Genomic DNA, 17,228 nt, shown 5'->3' with positions numbered 1-17,228 from the left:
ATATTTAATGATCCAGCCTCTACAGCCCTCTGCAGTAAAGAATTCCACAGATTAACTACCCTCTGAGAGAAGAAATTCCTCCTCATCTCTGTTTTAAATGGGTGACCCCTCACTCTGAGATTATGCCCTCTGGTCCTAGACTCTCCCACAAGGGGAAACAGCCTCTCAGCATCTACCCTGTCAAGCCCCCTAAGAATCTTATATGTTTCAATATGGTCACCTCTCATTCTTCTAAACTCCAATGAGTACAGGCCCAATCTACTCAATCTCTCCTCATAAGAAAATCCCTCCATTCCCAGGATCAACCTAGTGAACCTTCTCTGGACTGCCTCCAATGCCAGTACATCTTTCCTTCGATAGGGGGACCAAAACTGTTCATAGTATTCTAGATGTGGCCTAACCAGTGTCTTGAATAGTTTTAACAAGAATTCCCTATTTTTATACTCCATTCCCTTTGAAATAAAGGCCAACAATTAATTTGCCTTCCCTCTAACCTGCTGAATTTGTATGTTAGCTTTTTGAGATTCATACACAAGGACTCTGAAATCCCTCTGTGCTGCAGCTTTCTGCAGTCTTTCTCCATTTGAATAATATTCAGCTCCTCTATTCTTCCTGCCAAAATGCATAACCTCACACTTTCCCACATTATATTCCATCTGCCACATTTTTGCCCACTCACTTAACCTATTAATGGAGGAACCAGAACAAACAGAGTCAGATATTTACTCAGATATTTTGTCTGTGACATCTTTTGATGATCTGCTTCTATCACTGCTTGCTTGTCCCTACAACCACACCACCCCCCTCCACTTCTCTCCCCCAACCCAACCCCCCACAACAACCTAAACCAGCTTATATTTCACCCCTTCCTTGGATTCATCTAGTTCTGTCGAAGGGTCATGAGGACTCGAAATGTCAACTCTTTTCTTCTCCGCCGATGCTGCCAGACCTGCTGAGTTTTTCCGGGTAATTCTGTTTTTGTTTCAGATATTTACTCGCTACACAACTTAAAAATGGGTAAAACAGAGCCAAGCTACACGACAATATAAATCAACAGAAAACCCTTCCAAATGGAGGTGGATACAGGCGAATCCACGACAGGTATAGGGAACACATGTTTAAGTATCTTAATGGAGGGAGCCACTCACTAAAGCTGGAGAACTCAGATGCTAAATTAAAGACGTTTATTGGCGAAGACATGTAAGTAAGAGGTGTAAACAAAGGTCCAGTAAAGTGTGGAAGCCAATCTGCTAATCTACCCCTAATGGTGATAGCAGGCAGGGGACCGAGTCTCCTCCTAAGAAACTGGTTAAGAGAGATCAATCTTGAGAGACTGCAGAGATCTCAATCAGAATGTCTTTACATAATGTGTCCATTGCGACGGCCGTAAAAACACTTGGTTCTTTTAAACTGTTGTTTGTTTGCAGACTGTCTGGTTCCAGTTCTGCCATCATTAATGTGGGTTTCATCCATTAAAACATTGCTTTTTGCTGGTCTGTTTCCTGTGGAGCCCATTTCTAGCTGGTGCCTCCCTCCCAACACGATGGATGGCGCCATTTTGGGCTCCCTTGATTTTTTTCTGAATCCCTGACTGCGCTCTCCATTGCAAGGGCCAACTCCAGTGCCTTGCTGAAGTCTAAATTAGTTTCTGACAATAACCTTTTTTGAACAGCGTCTTTGTTAATCCCACTTACCAATCGGTCTCTTAACATGTTATTAATCAACATCCTGAACTCTCAGTGCTCTGTCAGCTGTTTTAAGGCTGCTACATAGCAAGTGACTGTCTCTCCAGGGGCACAACACCTTAAATTGAATTTAGAATGCTGCATGTTACCGAGGGTTTCGGCTGAAAGTGACTTTTCACTAGATTCCCCAACTCACCAAAGCTCTTGGAATCTGGAGTGTTGGGTGCCATTAGACCAAGAATTAGTTTTACTGCCACATGTCGATAAGAGGATTACTCGCCTCTTCTCCTCCCCTGATATGTCGTTGGCCAAAAAGAAAAATGCAAGGCGTTCAATATAATGTGAACCAGTCATCAGTGGTCTGATCAAATGGTTCAATGTGGCCAAACTATGGCATTCTGGAGGAAGATAACTTTGACGACTATGGTGAGGCTGTACTTACAATCAGCCTGCAAGGCACAGCTGATTCATTTTAGTTGAGTTTTCACGGCTTTTTTTGGTGTCATCGACTGGTCGTGTTTTGCCTCGTCGCCAATTGTTATGTTTTACTATAGAGTCGCTTTGCTTGCAAACCAATTGAACACTTATCTGTTGGCAGGTGGGTCAATTACAATATACTGTAGATGCAGAGATCAATATGAAATGAAGCACATGCTATCTATTTACACAGACAACAGAGCATTAGCATGATACATGCTTCTCCAACCAGGCCTGACCCTTGACTAACATTAACATTATAGCCCACGCTACACAGCTATTGGGTCTTACAGTCACATGGTCAAACTGCTCACAGTCTCTTAAAGGTGTATTACATCTCCGATTACCACAACTCTGTTACCTGCCTTATTACTATTTATGACACTAGTTATTACTCTGATTCCCACTCTATTACTCTGCTTTATTACAATAATTTTTCTTTCCAGCTTACTGTTCTATTAGTCTATCATTTCCTGTTTATTCAGGTCTATGTGTAACTTACTGTTTTCTTACAGCCCACTTACCACTGTCCGTGGCTGCGATTACAGCTGTGTATCGATGGTTGAGCAGGAATGGAGACCTGCGCTCAATCTTCTGCTGAAGAATTATCTCCCCCGTGTTCACATCGACTGTCAGCCAGTCAGCTGGATCATAGTGAATTCCGTAACTGGAAGATAGGAAAGGGCAGAGTTAGTGGTCCAGGGAGGAATACCCCAAAATGGGGAAAATAAACCTGGACCTTGGCAAAAAATACCTGGACTCAGAGGAAAATATCCAGATATGAGGGGAACACGCTGAGGTAAAAAACATGGCTCAGGAAAAAATAAATGCAGAGAAAGGAGAAAATATCCACACATGGGATAAAGTAAACATAGACATGGGGGAAAGCACCTGAAACATGGAGAAAATAAAGCTGGTCACAAGGGCAACAGCCCAAACATAGGAGACACACCCAGACACTAGGGGCAAACATCCAGATACTGAGGAACCATGTTTAGATACTGTGGAAAATACACCCAAGTACCAGGGAAACAAACCCAGATACCAGGGGAAATACACCCAGACTGAGGGACAGGAAGTTTGAGACAGTCAGAGACTTAAGCAATTAACAGTCATCCTTACCTGATGTTCTGTTGTTGCTTTGTGTCAGGATCAGTGACTGTGTAAACTGTTAGAAAGCTTCCTGCTGTTAACCCTTCCGGCACACTCAGTTCTCGGGGGTCTTCCACAAAGCTGGGGGCTTCGTTCACATCAGTGACTGTCACAATGACTTTAGCTGAGGAACGGAGAGGTTGAGGCGCTCCAGGAGTAATGTCTTCCTTGTTCTTCACTTCCACAGTCAGGGTGTGTTTGTCAGCCTTCTCATAGTCAAGATTCTAAAACAGATGACAGCAAAATAAACCCCCGTGGGTAACTCCTTGAGTTCTCTCACCTTTTGCCATTGCCTCAGCCTTTCTCCCCTCCTCCAGTAATTGTCTGACCCCTTTCCTGACTTGAGTCTAAAGACACTGAAGTCAATTGTACAACAACTTACAGTTATATAGCGCCGTTAGCATAGCAAAATACCCCATGGAGTCTTCAGAGGAGTATTATGAAACAAAATATGACATTGAACCACATAAGGAGTATTAGGGCAGAATGCTAAAAGCTTGGTAAAGGTTTTAAGCAACATCTTAAAGGAGGAGAGAGAAGTACAGGGTTGGAGAGGTTTAGGGAGGGCATTCCAGAGCGTTGTGTGCTTTGAGAAGCTTGTATTTTCTTTTTGTGTAATGTTCCTTTAAGACCAAAGTGGGCTGGGGTGTAGGCTGAAAGAGGGTTGATTAGTTTCCTGATTATTATTATTATTACATCAGGTTCAAAGAAATGCCCAGGTGACCTGGGGTTGTCATGGGGATGAACTGCTAAGAATCAAAGAGAAAGTAGAAAACTAATTGCATTGGGGTAGGACTTGAGTCTGTGTTTTTCTGTTTGGCAGCTCAGAACACACTGAAAATTCATGTGAGAGAAAACAAGCAAGGCCCTTTCCAAATGGAACAGTTTTCTACATGGCAGTTTTAGAACAGATCCTGGTGTTGAAGCAACTCTCTGAAAATACAGAAGAGACTGCGTTACTGTGTATGTTATACAATTGGAAAGAACAGGGTGAGGGATTGTGGATTGGATGATACCCATTGCTGCTGTTTCAGTGTTGCCAGAGCCCACCAGACTGTTTTAAAGGGTTTGGAGAAGGAAGTCTCTGGAGATTCTGTGCCATTAGCACTGTTGTGACCTGAGTAAGAGGGGGTTCATAGACATCCATCTTGTTGGTAGTAACCACATCCGGGGACTTTGGATGGAATCTGGCTGCTGGCGAATGTGACTCAAGGGCCGAAATTATTGGGTGGGAAGTGAAAGATCCTACATAACGAAGGCTGAGTTGGAAATCTGTGAGACTCCTCGCGGGAGGCTCCTTGTGCGGGAAGTAATGCGAGCACTTGTAACTATGTGAGGTGTACCTTTGTTGGATCAACTCTTTAAAGTGAAACTTACCTTTTGATTTGAAATATCTTTCTATCCTTCACCTGTTAATTAATGTTTGAATTATGTTGATTTTACTTGGTTTGTTACAGGAAAAGTTTTTAAAAATGTAATCTTGTTCAGCAGTTTTCTTTGTGTTGATGTCAATGTGATTCCTTTGTTTTTAAAAAGTTCTTGGACTCTATGGGGATTGTAATATTAGGGTCCAGACAACTCAGGGTACGGCCACCGATAATGGACAGTTTAAAATTGGCAAGAGGCCAACATTAGAGGAGTGCAGTGATGTTGGAGGGTTGTGGAGCTGGGGGAGATTACAGAGATGGGAGGGGTGAGGCCTTGGAGGGATTTGAAAACAAGGATGAAAAGTTTAAAACCAAGATGTTGCTTGACCGGGAGCCAATGTAGGTTAGTGGACACGGGGAGGAATTTGGTGCGAGTTAGGACAGAGGCAGCAGAATTTTGGATGGCCCCCCAAGTTTACAGAATGTAGAATGTGGTCATTGTAGATCCTTCTCCACAGTATCTGCTGCAGCTGAGAGCTGCTTACAGTGCAGCCGGAGCCTGAGACTGATGCTCAGGCTGTCCCACACTGTATGAGATCTGCCCTGGGAAGCATTGGGTCAAACAGCATTTCACCTATTCCAGGCCTAGATCTCAGGCCCCGCCTCTGCGAGTTATTCTCTCCAACATTGTGGGATGGGCAGTGATTTTTCTGGGTTCTCCTCAGTAACAATGAGGAATAGTTCAGTAATAAAGACTGAAAATTTTGGCAACACTCAATAGATCAAGAAGAAGCTGAGAGGGAAAGAATTGGTTAATCTTCTGGGTGAGTCATTTCACCAGATCTTCATCAGTTTAGGCATTTGGCCAGACTGTCAGAGAATCTGACCCTTGAACCCAGACCACTGGATAATCCAATAATTTCGCTTCTAGACTGTTAGCTGTTGGAAGATGCAAGATTTAGAGGCTGGCTTCTCATTGAAGAATGACTTCCATTCTGGGGCATATTTGACCGACCACTAAATCTGCCCTTTGACCTTTCCAGAGAGGAAATTTCTGCTATCTGATTAGTCATACCAACCACACCTCTGATAGGTTGAGAGAGAGAGGAGCCCATCCCCCTCTCCCTCACTTAGGTTGGGTTTGGACACAGACTATTTGCATTCTGCCCAGGTCTCTCCAAGGTGACTCTTCACAATTTTCTAAACATAAATCTAATTGCTAAACTGCTACTTGATTGGCTGCTTCTCTTTACTTTTTCAACGAACAGGATGCCTTTGTTGGTCTCCGGTTCAGTCTTGATGCTGAAGAATCCATGGTCATTGCCATCAATAATCGTGTAGTCCACAAGCCAGTTTGACGTCCCAGGTTGGTCCTTGTCCACCACACTCACTTTGCCAATCTCCGATCCCACCATGTCCTCTGATACTTCAACAGTGAACTGCAAGGGCCAAGTTTAGAGGTTATTAGGAATTGTAACTAATGGTTACTTTAAAATGTTATATTTTCTTGCTCAGTAGGATTGAATGGTCTGAGCAGAGTCTGCTAAATACCTTGGCCTCAAAATTCAATGGCGTCTCCCTGCCTTTGATGGGGCAAAATAGATTATCCAGGAACTAGTCCCCACCTCATGTCAACATTTCCATCATAATGAGGGGTCAAAGCTGGGAACTCCAAACGGACCTGTTCTATGATCAGAAGAAGGGAAGGATGTGGGAGGCAACATGCAGCCTACTCCTGGATGAAGGTGTAGACTTCTGAAAGCAGCCATTATATGAAGGAAGTTATGGGGGGAACTGAAGGTTTCTCCTGGGAGTTCCAGCAACCCCAATGTCTGCAGATCCACTAAAGGCATTTAAATCATGAGATCTTCCCCCCAACCCTGTGAAGTTTGGCAGGGTCACAGTGGATGTCCAGGTTGAGCTTATCTTGGCAATTACACCAAGAAGCACCACCCTCGGATACTCTTTATCCAGGTTGTCCTGCACTGGTCTTTGATATCCATTACTATAAATCCTGACCCTTCACCTTTGGTGACATCTTGCACCTTGACCCTTTACTTTGGTGATATCCTGCAGTAGATCTCGGCCATTCACCTTGCTGATGCTCTAGGTCTGACCCTTCACTTAAGTTCCTCAATAATCAATCTGATTGACAGACAGAATGACATCACAAACCTCAGCGGCGATAAACTCTGGGGCATTGTCATTGATGTCATCGATGAAGATGACTGCAGTGGCGGTAGTGGAGAGTCCTTCGCCTGATAGATCCGCCACTTGTAGAGTCAGGTTGTACACAGAAATATTCTGCAAATACAAAGGGATTGTTCAGGAAAGAATTCATCACTCACTCGTGTTGCTGCACAGACTCAGTTGGAAAAAGTGGCGAGGCTTCGGGAGCTGGAAAAGCCCCACAGGCTTAACAAGTCAATAGGTAAACCCCACCCATTGAGCCAGCATTTCTCCGATCCCATCTCTCCAAATTCCATACTCTCTGACCCTGTCTCTCCATCCTTCCCAAGCCCACCTGTCTGTGATCCTTGCTTTAGGAATGGTTACCACCATGCTGATTTCAGAGAGAAAATTACAGAATCCTAGAATTGCACAGCGCAGGAGCTGGCTATTTGGTCCATCATGCTGTGCTGGCTCTTTAGTATCCAGTTAGTCCCACTTCCCTCCTCTTTCTCCATTATCCTGCAAATGTTTGTGTTTCAAGTATGTATTCAGTTCTCTACTGAAAGGTACTATTGCATCTGCTTCCACTGCCCTTTCAGTGCCTTCCAGACCACAACAACTCATTGTAAAAATATGTTTTCCAATCTCCTCAAATTTGTGTTTTCTGGTTCCTGACCCTTCTGCAAGCTTCTCTTTATTTACTCTATCAATTCTCCTCATGATTTTGAACACCTTCCCTGCTCTAAGGAGAACCCCAGCTTTTCCAGTCAACCCACATAGTTGCGATCCCTGGTACCATTCTAATAAATCTGTTCTGCACCCTTTTCAAAGGTTTGTTTTTGTTATTCTATGCCCCTATTAATAAAGCCAAGGATCCTGTCTGCTTTCTTTTAACACTCTTCTCAACCTAGCCTGCCACATTCAAAGATTTGTAAACATAATCCCCAGGTCCTGGCATTCCTGCACTCTCCTTAAAATTGTACCATTTAGTTTCTATTTATAACAAAAGCAGAAAATGCTGGAAATATACAGCAGTCAGGCAGCATGTGTGGAGAGGAACAGAGTTAACAGGCGGGACTGGAAATTCCTGCTCAACGGACTTTTGGCTGCTCTCCAAATTTTCCGGTCCCGCCTGTGCTGATTCCCACCACAGGCAGGACTGGAAAATCCCGATTAATGTTTCAGGTTGATGACCTTTCATCAGAACTGGAATAAGTTCAGAGATGTAACAGGTTTTAAGAAGTGAAAGGGGGTGGAGGTGGGGGGGTGGGGTGCGGTGAAGGTGGGAAGGTTTGTGATAGGTTGGAGGGCAGGAGAGATTAATTGAGAAAACATCCCTGCTCTGAAGAAAAGTCAGAAACCTGAAACATTAACTCTGTTTCTCTCTCCACAGATGCTGCCAGACCTGCTGAATATTTCCAACATTTTCTGTTCTTATTTCAGATTTCCAGCATCCGCAGGATTTTACTTTTGTATTAGTTCCACAATATTTACATTGGATTAATTGACCTCCTCCTCAGTGCCCAGGACTTGTTGGGGTGGGGGGGTGGGGGGGTGTGCAGGCGAGAGAGGAACAGAGAGAGCAAGAGGCTGTTACAGTGACTGAGTGCCATGGAGAGATATTAATGTCTATAATGTTATTGGAAATAATTTTTAAACTGGAATTGTAGAATGTGTCTATGTGTGTGTCTTAATTGGATTAAAGCCAGCTAGTCTGGGTGCTTTGACATTTAGTCGTTTTGAGATGTTAATTAGATAAACATAAGGATAGAAGGTAAAGAGTACATTTGCATTTGTCAAATAAACCATTCAAAAGAATGGGTAAAATCTTGCACAAAGTTGGGAGACACCAAGCAATGTGTTTATGTTACTAATTAAATTGGTGGAATTAAAGGATTATTGTTAGGCGAGGTAAAATTTAAAAACCTAGTATTAGAATGGAAAATTTACATTCAAAGGAGAAACCAGGTATAAACCGAAAGGAGTTTGTGTGTGTGAGTCAGAGGCACCCAAGATCTAACCAGTCTGTAAGCCTAGGACTGTGTCTGAAAAGGAACCAAATCGCAAGGAATCTCATTTTGAATTTATATGGTCAAATGTGCTTTGCCTGGTGTCTGTTTAAAGTCTATGGGTTATTGTTGCCTTGGTGATGATTTATCTGGGAGTGATTAATTTGGGGATTTGTTTAAAAGTTATTATGGTGGTAATTTGTAGACATGTGTATGTGTTTAATCTGCTGTTAAATTAATAAATGTTTAAATTAGTTTCATATTAAAAAAAACCTCTTGGTGGTTTTATTCCTGAATTCAGAGCTACATCTCAAACATATCAATTGAAAATATAGGTTATGATAATTGTTCAAGTTTCCCCCGGGATATAAACAACTCAGCCTTTATTAACTGCTGTGTCATTACGCTGAGACAGGTTTCAAGCATACTGTGAGTGTATTGCCCTTACTTATTCAACTCAATCTGATACAGAACTAACAGACACTCCAGCAGTTAGACAAGAAGCTGAAATCTGCACACTGCTGGATAGACCCTGGAGAAACTCTGGGGATTATGGAAGTGGACTTGGTTGTTGAAGCAAACCCACATCAGGCCAGGAACAGCCTCTGCTCATTTTGAGAAATATAGTGATGTAGAAAGATTTATGGCACAGTTGGAGGCCATTTGGCCCTTCAAATCCATGTTAACAGAAAAATATCTATTCAGTCTAATCCCACCTTTTGGTCTGTAGCTTACAGCACTTCAAGTGCATAATCCAAGTATTTTTAAAATCTTATGAGGGTTTCTGCCTCTTCCACCCAGAGAATGCAGAAAAGATTCACAAGAATGCTTCTAGGGATGGGGAACTTCAGTTATGAAGATAGATATGAGAAGTTGGGACTGTTTTCCTTGGAGAAGAGACAGCTGAGAGGAGATTTGATAGAGATATTCAAAATCATGAGGGGCCAGGACAGATTAGATTGGAAGAAACTATTCCCCCTCATGAAAGAATCGAATAAGAGAGGGCCCAGATTTAAGGTAGTTGGCAAAAGAAGCAAAAGTGACATGAGGAAAATCTTTGTCACGCAGCGAGTAGCTAGGGTCTGGAATCCACTGCCTGAAAGTGTGGTGGAGGCAGGTTCAATAGAGGCATTTAAAAGGGAATTAGACTGTTATCTGAAAAGGAAGAATGTGCAGGGTTACAGGGAGAGGACAGGGGAGTGGGAACAGGTGAATCACTCATTTGCTGAGCTGGTGCTGACAAGATGAGCTGAACAGCCTCCTTCTTCACTGTAACAATTCTGTCATTCTATGATTCAGGCAGTGAGGTCCACCATCTGAGTGAAAAAAAACTCCTCAAATCCCCTATGATCTTTCCACTAATTACTTTAAATCTATTCCTGGTTATTGACCTCTCTGGAAATGGAAACAGGTCTTTCCAATGCACTCTCTCTAGACTGTCTTGATTTCCTACAGCATTCTTCCTACCAAAATGAATCTCTCCACACTTCTCTGTGTTAAATTTCATTTGCCAAGACATTCAATTTCTGAGGGGTGCACACATTCTGCAGCTCCCTCTCTACTGATAAAATCCAAGGATGTCCAACACAGGCTTTAGTCTCACTGAAGATGAAATCAGGAGAGGCAACATCTGGTCAAGACCTGCCCTGCATCTGGAATAAGTCAGGTCACATTCTTTCCAACATGAAAAGTTCCCATTCCAGCCACCACCTTCTCCTGTTTTTAAATCAATTTGTACCCAGGTTCCAACTTTACCTCCTGCCCCTTGACCTCTAACCTCTGCTAGTTATCACCCAGATGGAAGCTTGTCAAAATCTCTCAGTGGATGTAAGGGTTTTAATAAGTACTGTGCACCAGAGATCCATAACATCAAATTAGCTAAACATCACCCTCCCCTCCCTGAATTCACAGCTGGGAGTTTTTCAGATGTTTACCATTTCTGAGACTGTCTCTCTACCTCATGCTAATCCCAAATCTCTTGCTTCAGTTTTTACAGGTGTCAGGGCTGAGGGAGGCTGAGTTTGCACCTCGCCCCTAGTCTCCGATCAAAGAGCATTCCTACATTGTAGTAATTATAGTTTTGGGAAATGTTGGATTGTAGATTTAAGAATAATTCTATGCTGTAGGATCACATGATCTGTGCAAACCAATGTGTTAGCAGCATGGGGAACCTCTACAGAGGAGAGTACTTCTTTAGTTGTGGGAGTTTGATGCACACACTTAGTTGCTGCTGTTGTCTTGTAAATAGAGTTAAATGTTTCCACTAAGAAAAGTTGTCTGAAGATCACCTCGATAACAAACATTAACCACCTCTGTCAACAACACACCAATATGCTGGTATCTTCACTCTTCTCTCATTGTGGTGGGGTTCTTATTAACTCTTTACTCACCTCTCGATCCAGGCCAACTCCAACAGTACGGATCTCTCCCGTTGTGGGATCAATTCGGAAAATTCCTCTTCCATCACCAATGATCGAGTAGCCCAGAGCAGCATTGTCAGTCTGAGGGTCGTCAGCATCAGAGGCAGTCACTCGCATTACCAGTGTGCCTGGAATATTCCATACACCCAAGATCAGCAAATGTTAACATTCTGATTCTGCCCAACATGGTCAACCTGTGGCCAGCCCTCAGGTGTGCAGGAGGCGAGTCAGGTTCTCAACACCTGAAAATATCCACCGTGTGCTCCACCTGAGTCTACCTCAGCCTAGTTGTATTAACTAGCCCCAGTCCAAGGAACAGAAGGAAGACACTCAGCCCCTCGAGCTTGTTGTGTTATTCAATTAGATCATGGTTGGATTCTGTTTACTAAAAAGAAAGACTTGCATTTATGTATCTGCCTTGGTTAATCTTATCCAAAAAAAGCCTTAATATCCTTATCCAACCAAAATCATCAGTCTAAGTTTCGAGATTTTCACTGGTGTGATGCACAGTTTAATTCCAGAAAATGGTTCATCTTCAAAGACTAAGAACATTCTGGAAGAATTTGTGTTTTAAAAGACACTGTCCCTTAAAGGGTTAATGCATAAACTCTGATTGCTTTTCTTGGAAGAGATATCCGTTTATAAGAAAAGGTAATTAAGCAGTTTTAAAGAAGCTGGAAACCTCTTGACCCCAGTGGACTGTGTGCAAAAGGATCACATGATGGTTTATGACTCTGGGGGAAAAAAAACATGCCTGGTAAACTATTTAAAATGAGTTTTGGTTTTGTTTCGAAAGACCAACTGCTTGTGAAAAGAAGATAGCAGCCTTTTTACAGTCTAGAGCCGGAAGGGAGTAGAAGCTGCTCCTAAGTTGCTTGACGTGCTGGAATGGAAAATCTGCGAGTGTTCCTCAAGTCTGCCCGAAAAGCAATGCAAGAATCAGCGACCGCAGATTAGTGCTGAGAGACCAATCGTATAACCCGAACCCATTTCAACACTCCACATGTGTGTGAGGAGAGAGAGAAAGAGAGAGAGAGAGACTTAAGATATCTCAAAAGAGTAATTAGTATATTTTCATATTTCATACCGTAAGTTAATAAGCTTTGGCTATGCGACACTGGTGTTATAATAAACTAATAAGTGTTGTTTATTGAAAGAAACCTGGTTAAAGTCTCATTTATTCTCGGTAACAGTAGCAAAGGTAAACAATTGGCCATTTTGCTGAGTGAATCAAACTTTTAAACTAATGGTGTGACCTGTGGAGCAATGGGGCTAGAACAATTGCGCACTCCTCCCATCCCAGTCAGAGCACTGGATCCCCAACATTACAGTGTTTTTGGGGAGAGAGTTTGAGATTTCCACTCCCCTTTGTGTGAGCAAGTGCTTCCCGACATCACCCCTGAGTGGCCTATTTCTGATTTTAAGGTTCTGTCTCCTTGCTCCTGAATTCCTTCACCAAAGGACAGAATTTATTTCTATCAAATCCAAACAACTTAATTAGATCCCTGCCTATTGTTATAAATTCAAGGAAATGCAAGTCTAGTCTAAGTAACCAAACCTCATAATGGACCCCTTAACCCTCAGTATAATTTTGGTGAACCCACTCTGTACACCCACCAAGGCCAATGGGCTGGATTTTTCCACGGCCTTTGGGGCATCAGGATTGAATGGGGTCCCAAGCCGACACTTGCTGCGGCGAGATCAGTAGCTTAACCACCCAGGAAGGGCCTTCCTAATTGTCCGCCTCTCTGCTCACCATCCTATTAAGCACTTCAGGTGGGCTTCTGATGTTGCCGACCCAATCAGAGCCTCAACATCCCAACCAGGAGAGGTGGGCATTACTGAGGCACCTCAACATGGAGATACCCTCACTGGTCAATACAGAAGGGTTGCACTGAAGACTTCCAAAGCAGGTAGGGATGTCAGAATGGAGGGGTAGCCCCTCTGCAGGCCTATTCACTGACATTGCTGTGATCTTTATTCCTGAGGCCCCATCACTGGGGCAATGGCCTACTCGCCTAACACCTCGACTGAGCGGACAGTCTCAGCACACGGCAGGGGTCTGTTTCAACATTGGCAAATAGCAATGTTGGCTCAAAATGGCCCCTAGAAGTGGGGCCCTAATTTACCTAATTCACTGCCCACCTCTGTGGAGCAGGAGTCCTGGTTCCAAACCCAACCCTGGAAAAGTCCCCATGGGCACGAATGCAACAAGGAGCCATTCCAGCATGGCTCCTGAATAGTTTCCCATTACCCCCTGACTCCCGCCTCCAATCCCCTTCACACTGCATAGATAAAGGTCAGCCCAACACATCCTTCCTGAAGGACAGTGCTCAGAACTAATGCCAATTACTCCAGATGGGTTCTAACCAGAGCTTCAAATAACTGTAACATCATTTCTTCCCCATTGTAAGACAAGTCCATTTAGCTAAAGGCCAACATTCCATGAGCCTTTGAAATTTTTTTCTACCTGTGCACTAGCTTTTAGTGTTTGCTGTACATAAACACCTAAATCTCTCTGCCCTCCTATCTTCTCACCACTTGGAAAATACTCCAAATTGTCTTTCTTGAGTTCAAAGTGAATGACTTAACATTAAATTCCATCTGCTATGGTTTTTCCCACTCACTTAATCGATCAATATCCCCTTACAACTGCTCCCATCTACACCATTTATTGTGCCAGCTAACTTGGTGCCACCAGCAAACTTAGATATGTGGTTAGCTATGTCTTCATGTAAGTCATTGATAAAACATAGTGAGGCCCCAGAACAAATCCCAGTCATTTCCTGTCAATTGCAATACATATCCATTATCCTTACCATCTCTTTCCAATCTCTTAAACAGTTTCCTATCCAAGTCTCTAATTCCATGTGCTTTCATTTCTCTTAACTGTCTCATATGTAGAAACTAGGAGCAGGAGTAGACCATTCAGCCCTTCGAGCCTGCTCCATCATTTAATATGATCATGGCTGATCCTCTATCTCAACTCCATATTCCCATTTTCTCTCCATACACCTTGATGCCCCAAATATCCAAAAATTTATCAATTTCTTTCTTGAATATACTCAGTGACCTGGCCTCCACAGCCTTCTGTGGTAGAGAATTCCACAGGTTGGCCACCCTCTGGGTGAAGAAATTGTTCCTCATCTCAGTCCTAAATGACCTGCCCCATATCCTGAGACTGTGGCCCCTGGTTCTAGACTCCCCAACCAGGGGAAACACGCTCCCTGCATCCAGTCTGTCTAGCCCTGTTAGAATTTTATACGTTTCAATCAGATCCCCTCTCATTCTTCTAAACTCTAGTGAATACAGGCCATAGAACCATAGAACCATAGAACACAGCAGCACAGAAAACAGGCCATTCGGCCCTTCTAGTCTGTGCCAAAATATTATTCCGCTAATCCCATTGATCTGCACCTAGACCATAACCCTCCAGACCTCTCCCATCCATGTATCTATCCAATTTATTCTTAAAACTTAAGAGTGAGCCCACATTTACCACGTCAGATGGTAGCTCATTCCACACTCTCACCACTCTCTGAGTGAAGAAGTTCCCCCTAATGTTCCCCCTAAACCTTTCCCCTTTCACCCTAAAGCCATGTCCTCTAGTGTTTATTTCTCCTAATTTAAGTGGAAAGAGCCGACTAGCATTTACTCTGTCTATACCCCTCATAATTTTGTAAACTACTATCATATCTCCCCTCATTCTTCTACGCTCCAAGGAATAAAGTCCTAATCTGTTTAATCTTTCCCTGTAACTCAACTCCTGAAGACCCGGCAACATCCTAGTAAATCTTCTCTGCACTCTCTCAATCTAACTGATTTCCTTCCTATAGTTAGGTGACCAGAACTGCACACAATACTTCAAAGTTGGCCTCACCAATGTCCTATACAACCTCACCATAACATCCCAACTCCTATACTCAATACTTTGATTTATGAAGGCCAGTATGCCAAAAGCTTTCTTTACAACCTTGTCTACCTGTGACGCCACTTTCAGGGAACTGTGTATCTGACCCAGATCCCTTTGTTCCACTGTTCTCCTCAGTGCCCTACCTGTTGAACCAATCTCTCCTCATACAACAGTCCTGCCATCCCTGGTATCAACCTAGTGAACCTTCGCTGTACTCCCTCTGTGGCAAGTATATCCTTTCATAGGTAGGGAGACCAAAAACTGCACACAATACTCCAGCTGTGGTCTCTCCAAGGCCCTGTATAACTGCAGTGAGACATCCCTATTTCTGAACTCAATCCTCTTGCAATGAAGGCCAACATCCCATTTGCCTTCCTAATTGCTGGCTGCACCTGCCTGTTTACTTTCATTAGAGATAAAAACAAAAAACCTGCGGATGCTGGAAATCCAAAACAAAAACAGAATTACCTGGAAAAACTCAGCAGGTCTGGCAGCATCGGCGGAGAAGAAAAGAGTTGACGTTTCGAGTCCTCATGACCCTTCGACAGAACTTGTCACTTGCCATTTTAACACTCCACCCTGCTCTCTTGCCCACATGTCTGTCCTTGGCTTGCTGCATTGTTCCAGTGAAGCCCAACGCAAACTGGAGGAACAACACCTCATCTTCCGATTAGGCACTTTACAGCCTTCTGGACTGAATATTGAATTCAACAACTTTAGGTCTTGAGCTCCCTCCCCCATCCCCACCCCCTTTCTGTTTCCCCCTTCCTTTTTTTTCCAATAAATTATATAGATTTTTCTTTTCCCACCTATTTCCATTATTTTTAAATATTTTAAAATCTTTTATGCTCTCCCCACCCCCACTAGAGCTATACCTTGAGTGCCCTACCATCCATTCTTAATTAGCACATTCGTTTAGATAATATCACCAACTATAACACCTATGTGTTCTTTTGTTCTATTGCTGTTGACATCTTTTGATGATCTGCTTCTATCACTGCTTGTTTGTCCCTACAACCACACCAACCCCCTCCACTTCTCTCTCTCTCTCTCTCTCTCCGCCCCCCCCTCCCACACACCTTAAACCAGCTTATATTTCAACTCTTTCTTGGACTCGAACTCAAGTTCTGTCAAAGGTTCATGAGGACTCGAAACGTCAACTCTTTTCTTCTCCGCCGATGCTGCCAGACCTGCTGAGTTTTTCCAGGTAATTCTGTTTTTGTTTTGTTTACTTTCATTGACTGGTGAACAAGAGCACCCAGATCCCTTTGTACATCCACATTTCCCAATATATCACCATTTAAATAATATTCTGCCTTTCTGTTCTTCACACCAAAGTGTATAACTTCACATTTATCCACGTTATACTGCATCTGCCATGTGTTTGCCCACACACACAATTTGTCTAAATCACCCTGGAGCCTCCTTGCATCCTCCTCACCACCAGCCCAGTTTTGTGTTGTCAGCAAACTTGGAAATATTGCATTTGGTTCCCTCATCCAAGTCATTTATATATATTGTGAATAGCTGGGGCCCAAGCACTGATCCCTGCGGTACCCCACTAGTCACCACCTGCCACCCAGAAAAAGACCCATTCATTCCCACTCTCTGTTTCCGGTCTGTCAACCAATTCTCAATCCATACCAGTATATTACCCCCAATCCCGTGTGCTTTAATTTTGCCCACTAGCCTCTTATGTGGGACCTTATCAAAAGCCTTCTTGAAATCCAAGTACACCACATCCACTGGTTCTCCCTTATCTATTCTACTAGTTACATCCTCAAAAAACTCCAATAGATTAGTTAAGCATGATTTCCCTTTCATAAACCCATGCTGACTTTGTCTAATCCCTTTAATGCTTTCCAAGTGTTCTGTTACCATGTCTTTTATAATAGACTCTAGCATTTTCCCCACTACTGATGTTAGGCAAACTGATCTGTAATTCTCTGTTTCTTCTCTCCCTCCTTTTTTAAATAGTGGGGTTACATTTGCCACCCTCCAATCTGTAGGAACTGCTCCAGAGTCTATAGAAT

At 43.2% G+C, this 17,228-nt stretch overlaps 1 protein-coding gene across 1 annotated transcript in view; it reads right to left on the bottom strand.

Annotated features, from left to right (window-relative positions):
• cdh15 (cadherin 15, type 1, M-cadherin (myotubule)) overlaps nt 1–17,228 on the bottom strand; it is a 51,363-nt gene that overhangs the window by 27,926 nt on the left and 6,209 nt on the right. The window contains exons 5-9 of the mRNA XM_041191716.1: nt 11,253–11,410; nt 6,857–6,985; nt 5,935–6,120; nt 3,285–3,538; nt 2,687–2,829 (exon numbers count right to left, since the gene is read on the bottom strand). Of these exons, the coding sequence (XP_041047650.1) occupies nt 2,687–2,829; nt 3,285–3,538; nt 5,935–6,120; nt 6,857–6,985; nt 11,253–11,410 (870 nt within the window). The remainder of the gene's footprint in view (nt 1–2,686; nt 2,830–3,284; nt 3,539–5,934; nt 6,121–6,856; nt 6,986–11,252; nt 11,411–17,228) is intronic.

The sequence above is a fragment of the Carcharodon carcharias genome, chromosome 7 (assembly GCF_017639515.1).
Source record: "Carcharodon carcharias isolate sCarCar2 chromosome 7, sCarCar2.pri, whole genome shotgun sequence".
In the NCBI taxonomy this organism is placed as follows: domain Eukaryota; kingdom Metazoa; phylum Chordata; class Chondrichthyes; order Lamniformes; family Lamnidae; genus Carcharodon; species Carcharodon carcharias.
This window is presented reverse-complemented; position numbering and strand designations above follow the sequence as displayed.